Source organism: Schistocerca gregaria, chromosome 3, assembly GCF_023897955.1.
Source record: "Schistocerca gregaria isolate iqSchGreg1 chromosome 3, iqSchGreg1.2, whole genome shotgun sequence".
Classification (NCBI taxonomy): domain Eukaryota; kingdom Metazoa; phylum Arthropoda; class Insecta; order Orthoptera; family Acrididae; genus Schistocerca; species Schistocerca gregaria.
Genome location: NC_064922.1, coordinates 937,166,229 through 937,179,163, shown reverse-complemented (window position 1 = coordinate 937,179,163; position 12,935 = coordinate 937,166,229). Strand labels below are relative to the sequence as shown.

Sequence of the window (12,935 nt, the reverse complement as noted above, 5' to 3'; positions counted from 1 at the left end):
AGCTCCGACTCCTCTCTAGAATACTTTATCATCGTTACCAGCAGAGAAAGGCGAGCGAAGAATATTGCTTTAGCATTGGTCAGTTTACTCAACAGCCAATAACAAAACAACATTATCCCGCGTCAGGCCGTGCTTTTCATCAATAACCTATGCACTTTTTGCCGACGTAATTATCTAATATGCTGAAGTTTTGTTTATGCATAAAGTTATTTACTATCGTTATTTATACCTGAATTAACTTTCCCTTTACCATAAACTTACTTTACAAATCTATTCTACAGAAATCCCCTCTGTCCACATCCATACTCCTTCGAAATGTTCCCACACTAAATCCCACTACAGAACTTATTAAACAATAGTCTTCATATTAACCACACTCGCGCATCATTCATACTGCTAAAAGGCATTTATAACATTTTACATAGACAAAAGGACATAATAACACTTGATGAAAATATTAGAACAGTTTATGAAAAACAGTTTATTACTTTAGTGCACTCTAGTGGGCACAATCGAAACTAAAATCACCGCCCCCCCCCCCCCCCCCTATCCAATACTGTCCTCTATCGGCTGATACGTAAACTACGTGCGCGTCCAGTCTCTCGTCACCATCTGTCACTATCCAGCTCTGAGACACATCTCCCACTTAACCGCCTCCAAGGCAGGATCGGTATACGGCGCTACGCCCCACTGTCATTGTGTATAATGGAGGAAACGCTTCTTGTGATCTGTTGACGTTACTTTAATATTCAGGGCTTCCTCTTGATCTTATAGACTGAAAGTTAAGCAGCTGCCTTTTAGATATTGTACCTGCATTCATGTTAACTTTAACCCACAACTTTTGGTCACTTAGAATAGTTTTGAGATCGCAGGCAAACTTGCTGTCTGTCTCTACCTGAAAAAGGGAACAACTGAAAACGACGTGATCAGCGAAGCCTTCCTTTCCACATTCACAGACTGGTGTGTTACTACATCCCACTCGGTGCAAATGTTTGGGATATGGACCGTCACCTGTTAACAGGTGCACCATACAACGAGTAGGGGCAATGGCGCGAAGTTTGGACCTGTTCGTGGTGCTTTGGAACGTATTGTAAAGCCATCTTGCTGTGCTTCTAGTGTCGCATTCAGACTGCCACTTATCTAACTTCCAGGCTCGTAAATCATCAGTTGCATAAACCTGAGTTTATGTAGGACGACATTGTGAGTGACGCAGTGAAATGCTGTAGATAGGTGAGCCGGTGGTACGAGTGAAGCCAGCCAGGCTGTGGGGACGGCGGCGGCCGCGTCTGCTGTGAGGCGCGTGTTGCTCCGGCACCGCAGAGCAGAGCAGCGCGCGTGCTGGAGGCTGGACTGGGCAGAGAGCGCTGACCGGCGCGCGGCCTTCTTGTGTTGCAGCTCAACCCGGACGGGTACGGCTCCCACACGTCGCCCGCGCACCATTGCAGCAGCCAGCTGCTCGACGAGTCCGCCGACATGGACAGCTTCGCGCCCAAGAACGCCAAGTGAGTACGCTGCTCCGCCACTGCCGCTGCTGTCTCTGCGATGTGCTAACACTGTGACAGGCACAGCACATCCAAGTCGTGTGCTGTGTTTACATTCGAAAGTATTGATCGCCAGCCGCTATCGACATCGTATTCTGCATCTTCCATTCTGGTATGGAAACCAGAGCGTAGGAAGAACACAAACAAAGCACCAATACGTTTGTAAGTAGGCTGTTTAGGTTTTTATGTTAGTAACGCCACCTAGCGCTCTGTATGAAAATCACTGGCTGTGCTGTGTGCAGTCTGTGGCTGGAGGGCATTTTTGAAACAGTCGCTATTGTAGTTTTCGGCAGTTGGCTGTTAGCCCTAGGATGCCCAAGCCTTTTTTTCTAACTTGTATGCCTAAGGAGGCGGTGGGGGTTCGGCAAGCCCACAGGTACTAAATAAGTTTACTGATGAAAAATTAGAACTTTCAAAATGGTTTATGTATTTTAACTAAGGCATCAGTTTATAAATGTTGTTGATTGTTATAAATATTGGATTGAGTAAATACAAAATTGACATATTGCAATACAAAATACAGTTGTGTTCATATACAATAGACTACTCTGAGTCCTCAACTTCAAGGCAAGAGACGCACTTCAAAATTTTTTTTTTAATGTGTGTACACACATGTTTATGACACTGTCCGCAGTACTGTTTAGGTTTACTTAGATTGTTGTACTTCTGTTTCTTTGTTTTAGCTTTTCTTACACAAATATGGCACCGACCTTTCCCTGCAGGAGGCTGACGTGCTTCTGTTGTCACTTCTTTGATTTTCTTTTGTAGCATAGTCTCCATTGATTGAACAGTTTGGTTAGATAACCCTCTTGCATTGGCACTTCTTTCTTCTACCTGCAATTTCACTAGTTCCATCCCAGCTTGCAGAAGATAAAGTTTCCCTTTGTTGTGTTTCTTTTCATTCCATCTTGGATGTTACTGGATGAATATTGTGGTTGCATTGATAGCACAAATGTCGATGAGAGAGTAAAATACAGACAGAGGCCATCTGTTTGTTCCCCTCTTGCAGGTGCACATACGCGCCATTTGATCAATGGTATCAATTCCACCTTTAGTGAATTATAATATACATTTATCTCGGTTTTATTCTTCTCTCCTCTAACAGTGCCTTTATCTTGGAGCATTTTTGATAACATCAGTAAGTTTTTACTTGGTTTCGTTTTTGGTGTGTAGGACACCAAAGTTACTGGAGGCCTACGTGTTGGGAACTGCACTAACTCACTGCAAATTTACAAGATAAATTACAGCTGACTGACATCAACAATCACTTACTCTGAAACTAAATCAATTGTTGCGAATATCAAGAATACCAACCAACAAGAAACTAAATTGCATTGTTGTAGAGATGAGAAATACGAAATCCTACTAAGGGAAATTTTCTATAGCATGGAAGCCTAAGGGGGGGGGGGGGTTGTTGGACCCATAATAAGTTTATTTATTTTTTCTTTCAAACCAGGAATTTTTTATAGAATATATTGGCACTAACGTTTCATAAAGTAGCCAACAAACAATAATTCAAAGGGAATATGTAGTATGAACGTTATTTGGGCAAAAGCAGGGGCCATAAAAAGTTGTGGGTTCAACGAACCCCCCCCCCCCCCCCCTTAGGCGTCCTAGGGTTAACGCGCGTAGTGTTGCACAGTTGGAGGTGAGCCGCCAGCAATGGTGGATGTGGGGAGAGAGATGGCGGAGTTTTGAGAGCGGATGATCTGGACGTGTGCCCATCACAGACAGTAAATTTGTAAGACTGGACGTCATGAACTGAGATATATATATGACTTTTGAACACTATTAAGGTAAATACATTGTTTGTTCTTTATCAAAATCTTTTATTTAGCTGGCAGTAGTGGCGTTCGCTGTATTGCAGTAGTTAGAGTAACTAAAATTTTTTGTGAGGTAAGTGATTCATGAAAGGTATAGGTTATTGTTAGTCAGGGCCATTCTTTTGTAGGGCTTTTTGAAAGTCATATTGCGATGCTAAAAATATTGTTTGTCAGTTTAGCGTTGATCAGAATAAGTAAAGAGAGAAAGGTCTGAGTACGTTCAGTTCTGTTCAGCAGTTTGAAAATCAAATAACGTAAGGGGTTTTCCGGCACAGTAATTCAATAATTTTTCTAAGGGAACTTTTCACGTTAGACCATGCTTGTTCCAGGACGAGCAACTAAAATGAGTATGGTAAAACGGTTGTTCGGCTGAAATCGACCGACTGAGTATTATAACACGCTCAGGGGGTAGAAATGCTTTTCATGGCCGTGCGCCCTGTCCACAGCACGTACCTGGTAATCCCGCGGCGGTCGCACTGTTCTGCTCCACACAGCTGCTGGCTTGCCTGAAATTATCTGTAGAAATATGCAAGCGGGTTTAGGGGAGCCACTCATCGTCGAAACACAACACTTTTCTATGTCTGGTATGAACAACTATATTCTGAGACGATTAAAGAAAATCGCAGGTTGCACTGTTTACATTCTAATTGATAAGTGTTTATCCCAATTAATAGATGATTACCAGTTGTAACGTTGTTCTTGGGGAGGGGGGGGGGGGGGGGCGAAAATAAAAACTATTTTTTTATTTTTTTAAATGTCGAAATGTGAATATTTTGGTGGGCCACTTGGCAACAGAGTCAGGGATTGATTACAATATTATAATAGCATACGTTGAGCATTAAATACCTGAATAAGAGCAGATTATTAATATCTTTGAGATTGTTCGGAAGAAACATTATCATTTCTGTGCATTTTTATAGTCGCGATGTAGTCATACCCGGATCAACACTAAGGGACCAGAAGATTTATAGACTTTAAAATAAATGCAACACTAAACAATTAAAGAAGAGTTGGTTCAGAAATAATAGGAAAACGATAATGTTCCTTCCGCCTTAACCGAGCGAGGTGGCGCAGTGCTTAGAACACTGGACTCGCATTCGGGAGGACGACGGATCAATCCCGTCTCCAGCCACCCTGATTTACGTTTTCCGTGATTTCCTTATATCGTTTCAGGCAAATGCCGGGATTATTCCTCTGAAAGGGCACGGCCGATTTCCTTCCAAATCCTTCCCTATAAAGAATAATAGACTCTGTCGCTGCTATGCGATGGTTCATTTCTTTTACTTTACAATTGTTCGATAACTTTAGGCCATCAGGCGTTTACTATCGAGCGTATGTTAATGTTTGTGAGGCGAAAATTACTAATATTACACAGTCCACAACGTCACTCAGAAGAGCGCACGCGTAACCGACACGACGCGGGTAATTGTTGATGATGTCGAAGCCGAATGATCGAACGAGAGTTCTTACGCTCGTCACGCATGCACAGATATTTGGTAACAAATACAGCCACTTATTATGAAAGCCCACCAGCAGCTAATAGAGTATAGTAAAAGAGAGTAAGTATATTCATGTCGCAGTTCGATGTAGCAGTCAGATGGCGATCCAGCAACAGTAAGAAAAAGGTAAGGAACAGTTTAGGGTTATTGCAGATAATGACTGAGGGCCACGACGACGACACATTCTATGTTTCGTCGAAATAATAAGAAAAGCACTTTGAATAAGCAGCAATTAAATTTGTATGCGAAGATTGAGAAAGATAATACATTTCAAAGGGAAGATTTCATTTGTTATTATTAAGCAAGAGATAGAAATCCTAAGGAAAGGTTTCATAGTTTATTGTAGAAGGGAAGGTTGCGAAAGAAAAGAGATATAGAGGAGACGGTTATTGCGAAACAACAGAAGAGATATAGAGTAGATGGGAACGTTTCAACATTTGATCTGCATCTATATTACTTTTTTTCGAATGTAGGTTGTGGTGGCAGACCGGGCTGATGTGTAGCCCGAAGGCTAGGTCGAAAGGCGAAAACCCAAGCTCTAGGTTAGGTTGAAAGGCGACAGTCTGGTTGTCAAGCTATCGCAGCCAACGAATGTAGTCACGTGAGGGTAACTACAATAATGAGATTGGAATCCATATGATTTCCTCGTGCGTGGCGATCGTTGGATATGGACAATTAAGAAAAGAACAGCAATCGATCGCGAAATTCGTCGTTTTATTACAAAAGACCTAGATTTCAACTACGATGTAGTAATCTTCAGTGCACACAACAAAAGGTTGAAAGACGTGCACTTCATTCGCCATTCAGTGCTCGCATTTCATATTTCTAATCCACGCATTCTGGTATTCGGTAAACTAATTATTCAGGTAATAATTTCTATGGGTTGCCTGATTTATTTGACGATTTTTACAGCTTGTCTCACACTGATCCGTGAGAGGAGCAGGGCGCCAGGAATTTTCTTTATTTATGGGCGAGGGCAGCAGTCTTCCTAGCAGCCACGATGGCTCCCCGTTTCCTATCCTTTTTCCGATTGCCAGGGTAGCACTGCTCTCAGTTCCCCAACCTTCCTTACGAACCTTGTAACTGATATTTCTTCTCAACTTTAACGTCGCGAGTCACCTCCCTGTGAAATTCCGGCCCTATGATTGGCCAGTTCAGGTGCGCGCCCGTTTTTCGCGGGCGGGTGCCAACCGCCCTCCGCGGATGGATAGTGGTCAAAAGGGGCAGCAGTCAGTCCTAGTGTGACCGTGCTGTTCCCTGGAGATGAAGTTCGGTAAGCATGAGCGCCGCCGCGACGTGCACTGTAGATTCGCGCTCTGCGGCCCAGATGGAACCTTATAGCTCATTGTACTGATGTGATGTGCGCTCCTTGAATTACGGTTTATGCTAAGTTTTCCGTGTCATAAGGCTGTAGGGTTTTCCTTATACAGTCGGGCATAATGTGCGAGACGTGTTGGTTAGTCACAGAAGCTTGCAGTACGGCACTAAAGTGCATACATTCATGCTCACTTTTCCACTTCGTCCGACAGTAGCTCTTTCGGTTCTTTTGTGTAAAATTCGACTCAGAATTTATGTCTTCCTAGCTTGAAAACGTTTACCCTGTCCTACGCCACGTGGTGTCAGTGTCTGGCGCCCCTTCAAGTTTCGTTAACGTAGTCGGACCGCAAGCCATAGCTATATGAAGAGTTTCGCGTCTTGCTGGTTGTATTCCTTTAGTACAGGAGGCTACCTAGCGACACAACCACAGTAGCATCTTTCTTAGTCTTTAGCTGATTCATGGTGGTGGTCGTAGCATGCCTGCAACCCCTTCCTTTAGTAAATTGGACCCCATCTGATAATACGGCGATCGTCCGTAAAATTCCTTGTCTCCTGCTATCGTGGCTTATTACGAACGAGCGTTGGGGTATGTTGCTGAACTCAATTCTTTCTTCCCCCACCCACATTCGAGTGTATAATTGTTCATTATTCAACTGTTAAATAAATGAGTCCTTTAATCTGTACATCTACATCCATACTCCGCAAGCCACCTGACGGTGTGTGGCGGAGGGTACCCTGAGTACCTCTATCGGTTCTCCCTTCCATTCCAGTCGCGTATTGTACGTGGAAAGAAGGATTGTCGGTATGATTCTGTGTGGGCTCTAATCTCTCTGATTTTATCCTCATGGTCTCTTCGCGAGATATACGTAGGAGGGAGCAATATACTGCTTGACTCCTCGGTGAAGGTATGTTCTCGAAACTTTAACAAACGCCCGTATCGAGCTACTGAGCGTCTCTCCTGCAGAGTCTTCCACTGGAGTTTATCTATCAACTCCGTAACGCTTACGAGATTACTAAATGATCCTGTAACGAAGCTCGCTGCTCTCTGTTGGATCTTCTCTATCTCTTCTATCAACCCTATGTGGTACGGATCCCACACTGCTGAGCAGTATTCAAGCAGTGGGCGAACAAGCGTACTGTAGCCTACTTCCTTTGTTTTCGGATTGCATTTCCTTACGATTCTTCCAATGAATCTCAGTCTGGCATCTGCTTTACCGACGATCAACTTTATATGATCATTCCATTTTAAATCACTCCTAATGCGTACTCCCAGATAATTTATGGAATTATCTGCTTCCAGTTGCTGACCTGCTATATTGTAGCTAAATGATAAAGGATCTTTCTTTCTATGTATTCGCAGCACATTACACTTGTCTACATTGAGATTCAATTGCCAATCCCTGCACCATGCGTCAATTCGCTGCAGATGCTCCTGCATTTCAGTACAATTTTCCATTGTTGCAACCTCTCGATATACTGTAGCGTCATCTGCAAAAAGCCTCAGTGAACTTCCGGTGTTATTCACAAGGCCATTTATATATATTGTGAATAGCAACGGTCCTACGACACTACCCTGCGGCACGCCTGAAGTCACTCTTACTTCGGTTGACTTCTCTCCATTGAGAATGACATGCTGCGTTCTTTTATCTAGGAACTGTTCAAACCAATCACACAATTGGTCTGATAGTCCATATGCTCTTACTTTGTTCATTCTCCCTTTCGTTGCGTGAAACCATCCTTAGTGTCACAGTAGAATAATGAAGAACTATAACGGTTGCTACAAGGTCGTGCAGGTCTCGCGCCGTTAATGATAGGATCAGAATTCAATATCGCGCACCTGACACGACCATTGCACGCATGGCACCGATAATAGTAATAATAATTTTCAATTATCCCCCATTGATAAACTGGGAAGTGTTCACGGCTCTGTGTGGGTACTTGAGCACTAAATCCACTTTATGTGGTGGAAATACAGTGTGTTAACTGTAAGACGGCAGAGATGTGAGGGGTGTGCGGGGAGAGGCGGGAGAAAGCATTGGCTGGCGAGGGGAGGGGAGGGGAGCCGTTGGGAGGGGGGAGGACAAGGCACCCCTACCAGTTTCAGTGCTGGCACTACAAATTGCGCTTCATGCTCACACGAAAGCAGACGAAAGGCTTGAAAGTAAAACTCGCTTTAAATGTTGTTCGTAAACACGCCCGAGAAGAGTAATTGACAATGTTGAAAGAGTGAAGTCACTGTACTATGCTTAGCGCAATTGATTAGCGAAAGGGTTGTCGTGCAGCGTACCTGGGTTCGATTCCATCTGCTAGCAACTTTTTTTTCATTCCCCACAATGTTAAACTATTAATTATAAAATTTAAATATACTTAAACAGGTCAAATAGTATAACGTAACTGTCAATCTCTATATACAAAAATGAATGTATGTATGTCTGCCCTCTGTGCTTTCCCAAACCATTCATCAGATTGTGATGAAATTTTGGTGATTTGTTCTCCGTACGCTCACGAAGGTTCTAGCCGGGGAAAAAAGAAATAAGACACATCTTGAGGAGGTAAATGGGGCGAAGCAATTTTTTCTGCTCCCTTTCCCTTTCGCAGCATTCAATCACACGCAATATAATTTTGCGAGCATCGCTACGTAATACTGGTTTCCTTCTAACCGTAGGCCTACCGGTAAGGGTTGTTGGCGACACCCGAGATGGGCCACCAACTGCCTCTTCACTCATTTTGATAATGTTTAGCACAACTGCACAATAAAAACACGCAGAACAGTACAGCGCAAAACAATAATGAAGCAGACGACAATGGGTACCTGGTACAACACAGTCAGCTGCGTAATGCTGGCAGCAGTCGAAACTGCGTGCCTACCGAAGCCTCCCGACGTTTACCGACTTCTACCGATTCAGGACTAGGGAGAGGTCTGCCATGTAAAAGTTTACACACTGTAGTGGCCTCTGTTTTACCTTGCTGGTTTAAAAAAGAGTACCAAAATTACAGCCCCTACACAGAGGGATAGTAACGAGGTGACATTAGTCCATCAAGTGTCACTTGATAAACAATACTGGTTGGTGGACAACACAGACGAGTCTAAAGTGTCAATGCTGCCTCGGTCGTTTTTATATTTCTCCGGAACCCCAACTGATCTTCCCCCCCCCCCCCCCCCCCAGGCCGGGTTCTACCAGTAACGGGAGACTCGTCTTTTCCTTTTCCGAGAGGACTGGGGAATCGAGGCGAGGCGCCGGCTGTGACCCCGTGCGGCTACTGCCTCTGCCCGCATTCCCGCCCTAATATAGCGCACGCGTGGTTAACTGGACGCGGCAGCCTTCCACAAAAAAGCTCGCGCCCGCCGCTTCTGGCGTTACGCACGTCTCTCTCCCGCCGCGAAACAGTCGGCTCGGAGCGCTTCACTTTCACTCCAGCCGCTGACTGCCGAGGCCGGCCGTTTTTACGACGGGCTGTCACTGTCCGGCGAGATATCGCGTAGAGCCCAATAACTCATCTGGAGGATCTCTTACTTATGTGCACAGCCTCAAACAGCTCGTCTGTGTGGGCAGTACCTCTCAATTAATTAAACAAATGCCGCAATTTGTAGCTGCAGAATTAAGGGCCTAATATCGACCCTTGTGGAGCTCTCTTTCAACTTTTTGGTCGGTTCGGTTCTGAAACAAGATAAGACCACCTCGGCACCCCTGCGCTGTTCCAGGAAGCAACCGAACCGGGTGGCACAGTAAGTGCTGGACTCGCATTCGTGAGGACGGACAGTTCAAATCTCTGTCCGGACACCCAGACTTAGGTTCCCTGTGATTTACCTAAATCGACTAAGGCAAGGGTCTCCAACCTACGGCCCGCGGGCCGAAACTGGCCCGCGAGAGCCGGCAAAACGGCCCGCGTTAGCTCGCCGGACATCCCCGGTAACCGGCCCGCCAAATACACTCCTGGAAATTGAAATAAGAACACCATGAATTCATTGTCCCAGGAAGGGGAAACTTTATTGACACATTCCTGGGGTCAGATACATCACATGATCACACTGACAGAACCACAGGCACATAGACACAGGCAACAGAGCATGCACAATGTCGGCACTAGTACAGCGTATATCCACCTTTCGCAGCAATGCAGGCTGCTATTCTCCCATGGAGACGATCGTAGAGATGCTGGATGTAGTCCTGTGGAACGGCTTGCCATGCCATTTCCACCTGGCGCCTCAGTTGGACCAGCGTTCTTGCTGGACGTGCAGACCACGTGAGACGACGCTTCACCCAGTCCCAAACGTGCTCAATGGGGTACAGATCCGGAGATCTTGCTGGCCAGGGTAGTTGACTTACACCTTCTAGAGCAAGTTGGGTGGCACGGGATACATGCGGACGTGCATTGTCCTGTTGGAACAGCAAGTTCCCTTGCCGGTCTAGGAATGGTAGAACAATGGGTTCGATGACGGTTTGGATGTACCGTGCACTATTCAGTGTCCCCTCGACGATCACCTGAGGTGTACAGCCAGTGTAGGAGATCGCGCCCCACACCATGATGCCGGGTGTTGGCCCTGTGTGCCTCGGTCGTATGCAGTCCTGAGTGTGGCGCTCACCTGCGCGGCGCCAAACACGCATACGACCTTCATTGGCACCAAGGCAGAAGCGACTCTCATCGCTGAAGACGACACGTCTCCATTCGTCCCTCCATTCACGCCTGTCGCGACACCACTGGAAACGGGCTGCACGATGTTGGGGCGTGAGCGGAAGACGGCGTAACGGTGTGCGGGACCGTAGCCCAGCTTCGTGGAGACGGTTGCGAATGCTCCTCGCCGATACCCCAGGAGCAACAGTGTCCCTAATTTGCTGGGAAGTGGCGGTGCGGTCCCCTACGGCACTGCGTAGGATCCTACGGTCTTGGCGTGCATCCGTGCGTCGCTGCGGTCCGGTCCCAGGTCGACGGGCACGTGCACCTTCCGCCGACCACTGGCGACAACATCGATGTACTGTGGAGACCTCACGCCCCACGTGTTGAGCAATTCGGCGGTACGTCCACCCGGCCTCCCGCACGCCCACTATACGCCCTCGCTCAAAGTCCGTCAACTGCACATACGGTTCACGTCCACGCTGTGCGGAATGCTACCAGTGTTAAAGACTGCGATGGAGCTCCGTATGCCACGGCCAACTGGCTGACACTGACGGGGGCGGTGCACAAATGCTGCGCAGCTAGCGCCATTCGACGGCCAACACCGCGGTTCCTGGTGTGTCCGCTGTGCCGTGCGTGTGATCATTGCTTGTACAGCTCTCTCGCAGTGTCCGGAGCAAGTATGGTTGGTCTGACACACCGGTGTCAATGTGTTCTTTTTTTCCATTTCCAGGAGTGTATTTGAGGTGGTACCTATTCTGCCAACAATTGAATTTCGAGGCCTATCGCGACCAATACACCGTGACATTGGCTCTGCTACTCGCTACAAGACTACATAACTAAACTTATTGTTGAGCCGCTTGAAATAACTCTGCGTTGATGACATACTCTACCTCTGTTACGTCTTGCAGTAATACTGTTCCTAACAATGATTTTGAGGTTTCACTAACTCTGCAGGACGCTTTCGTGAAGAATGTGCAGTGACATACTTTTTTGTCGGTGAAATTCGCCAGAATAAAATACGTCAGAATTTCGGTCAGGTACGTCCACCAATCAAAATTATGTAATTAAATAAAAATCGCAGTTCGGTTCAGTGCTAGCTATTCCCACAACTTTAGATTTTTGCAATTTCATCTTTCCTTTAGCCTTACATTACGGTGATCGTGGAGTGCTAGGGTGCTTTAATCCCACTAGGTAGATCTTGGCCCTTATGACTTCGTGGAGGAGTGAATGTGGCCTACGGACTAAAAAGTCTGGAGACCCCTGGGCTAAGGTAAATGCCGGGATGATTTTCTCGAAAAGGAGCGGCCGATTTACTTCCACAACCTTCCCTGTACCGAATCTGTGCTGCGGCTCAAAACACCGCGTTGTGGACAGGATGTAATCTCTTAGATTTTCTCGGAATGATGAACTAATATTGTGCCTTCGGGTGTTCAACCGAGTTGCAGTTCCAGCTTTTGGTGCACGATGTTTCAGTGGCGGCCCCAGTCGTGGTCCTCAGATACTGCGCTCTATACCGACACGTGTAATCGCTGTCTGGACTCCGTCCACACTGTAAACTATGGTTTTTTTATTGTTAAGACAACTACCCACTAAGAGCAGGCAGGCAGCACATAAAACGGCTCTTGGACCACAGGTTATACACATTTAACAGTAGTTTTTAAATAGATGAAAATGTAGATCAAAATCAAAAAACAAATGTTCAAATGTGTGTGAAATCTTTAACTGCTAAGGTCATCAGTCCTAAGCTTACACACTACTTAACCTAAATTATCCTAAAGACAAACACACACACACCCATGCCCGAGGGAAGACTCGAACCAGCGCCTCTGACCTCTCGGCTAATACCGCGCGGCTGTAGAACAAAATAAATGGCTTTTTTAATTCACTTAGTTGGATAATTTTTCCGATTTTGAAAAGCTTTTAGATGACTTTATATCGCAGTTGAAACATCCCTAATGATGTTAATAATAGTAGTGCTCGTGGTGCAGAAAATGACCATGTTCTTGATGGAGGGCGAATTGTGCATATGACTACAGGACCTTCTGGAGTTGCAAGTGGCGACTAAGAGAATGAGAGGTGGAAGCCGAAAAATGGTGTGAGGTATAGCGTTGTGGCTTAGGTTAGAGAGAATGGTGGGG

At 45.8% G+C, this 12,935-nt stretch overlaps 1 protein-coding gene across 5 annotated transcripts in view; it reads left to right on the top strand.

Annotated features, from left to right (window-relative positions):
- The window catches only part of LOC126355837 (proton channel OtopLc-like), a 642,361-nt gene that overhangs the window by 336,648 nt on the left and 292,778 nt on the right, over positions 1-12,935 (top strand). For all 5 annotated transcript variants that reach the window (XM_050006292.1, XM_050006296.1, XM_050006294.1 and 2 more), the window contains exon 3: positions 1,396-1,502. In XM_050006292.1, coding sequence (XP_049862249.1) covers positions 1,396-1,502 — 107 coding nt within the window. The remainder of the gene's footprint in view (positions 1-1,395; positions 1,503-12,935) is intronic.